The sequence below is a fragment of the Fulmarus glacialis genome, unplaced genomic scaffold (assembly GCF_000690835.1).
Source record: "Fulmarus glacialis isolate BGI_N327 unplaced genomic scaffold, ASM69083v1 scaffold26793, whole genome shotgun sequence".
Taxonomy (NCBI): domain Eukaryota; kingdom Metazoa; phylum Chordata; class Aves; order Procellariiformes; family Procellariidae; genus Fulmarus; species Fulmarus glacialis.
This window is the reverse complement of record NW_009203984.1, coordinates 4,641-6,167: the sequence shown is the minus strand read 5'-3', so window position 1 is coordinate 6,167 and position 1,527 is coordinate 4,641. Positions and strand designations below refer to the sequence as shown.

The following is a 1,527-nucleotide window of genomic DNA, read 5'->3' as shown; positions in this document are numbered from 1 at the left end:
AGGATGCAGTGTCAGCATCATTAAGAGCTTACAGAACCTAATGAGCCCCTTGCAGAGGGCAGGCGTGGGCAGGAGGTGTGGCACTGTGGCTGGGGTGGGAGGGGGAACCTCTACATCATGTCTGGAAGAAACACATCTTATGACACCCCAGCTGACCTCAGTCACCCACGGGAAGCACAGGGACGGCCATCGCTGACGGAGCAGCACCGCTGTGTCCCCGCTGTGTGACCCACCAGGCTCCGCAGCCCCCAAGAGCGTGCTGCCCCCAGCCGAGGCTTCCCCACCATCCTTGCCACCACCGCACTGCAGGACATGGCTGCCCAGCGAGTAGCCATCATAGGGGCCGGTGTCTCTGGCCTGTGTGCCCTGAAATGCTGCCTGGATGAGGGGCTGGTACCCACTTGCTTTGAGAGGAGCGGGGACATCGGGGGGCTCTGGCGCTTCGAGGTAAGCCCTGCACCATGCCAGCCTGCTCCATAGCAGCAGCACAGATGGGATTGGGATCAGTCACTGGCAGCTAATGAAGCACCGCTCCCCTGCTTTGCATACATGTGGCAGGCGGGTTGCCAGGAAAACCATAGGAAAAAAGCCTGCTGCAGCAGTGGGAAGTCCCTGAGGTGCCAGCTGGTGTGCCGGCCACACTGGACCAGTCTCCTTCCCACCAGCAGCAGGACAGACCCTCCCCAAGGACCTTACTCCAGGGCCCACTCCCTCGCCTCAGCCTTCCCCCTTCCCATCTCTCCCTTCCCGGTCTCATCCATGCCTTCCCCTGCTGCTCTGCTCCTGGTCTCCTCTAGCCCTTTCCCACCCATCTTGGTCGCATCTGACCCTGCTGGCTGTCCTAGTCCCAGTCCCTGTCCTGTCCAGCCCTTCCCTGGAAGTCCTGGTTGCTTTTCTCCCTGCTTCTGTGCACTTGCACATGCAGAGGCACCGAGCGCTGCCTCCTCTGTGCCTTGGCTCTCTCTGCCTTGGGGAAAGCCCCGGAGCTCATTTCTGCCCCCACCTAATGAGGCTGCTGACTTTTCCCCCAGGGACCCACTGACAAGAAGACAAGCCTCGCCACCATGCCCTGATATGTGGGTGGGAGAGTCCGGGCAGGGGACACACTGCACCACGCCAGCACGGGGTTTGGGGTGGCTCAGTGACAGTCTGCTGGTTCTACCTGTGGTGGGTCAGAAACGGGGCTGGTGGAGCAGAGCCAGGGCAGCAGCGCCCAGCTGCCGGGGCGCAGGGGTGGCCACTCAGCTGGAAGCGCTGGAGCTGGCTCAGCAACCGGTGAGACCCGATGGGGCAACCGGGGCAATGGCACCATGGGCAGCTTTGGGAACGCACCACCTCATCGGGGCTGGGGGTGGGAGCAGGGAAACTGAGGCACAAGACCCCACGACCCACTGTCACTGCTGCATGGCCCCTGCCAACCCAGAACTTCCTCTCCCCCATTTTGCAGGGTGGGCAGTTGCACCTGCAGGAAGGTGCTGGGTGCAGGGACAGGTGCTACGAGTACCTGTGGCTTAATCCTGCACCCAT

The 1,527-nt window shown here is 62.3% G+C and overlaps 1 protein-coding gene across 1 annotated transcript in view; it reads left to right on the top strand.

Annotated features, from left to right (window-relative positions):
* The first annotated feature begins 312 nt into the window (after positions 1-312).
* The window catches only part of LOC104074642 (dimethylaniline monooxygenase [N-oxide-forming] 5-like), a 5,356-nt gene continuing 4,141 nt past the window's right edge, over positions 313-1,527 (top strand). Inside the window, exon 1 of the mRNA XM_009574825.1 lies at positions 313-447. Coding sequence (XP_009573120.1) covers positions 313-447 — 135 coding nt within the window. The remainder of the gene's footprint in view (positions 448-1,527) is intronic.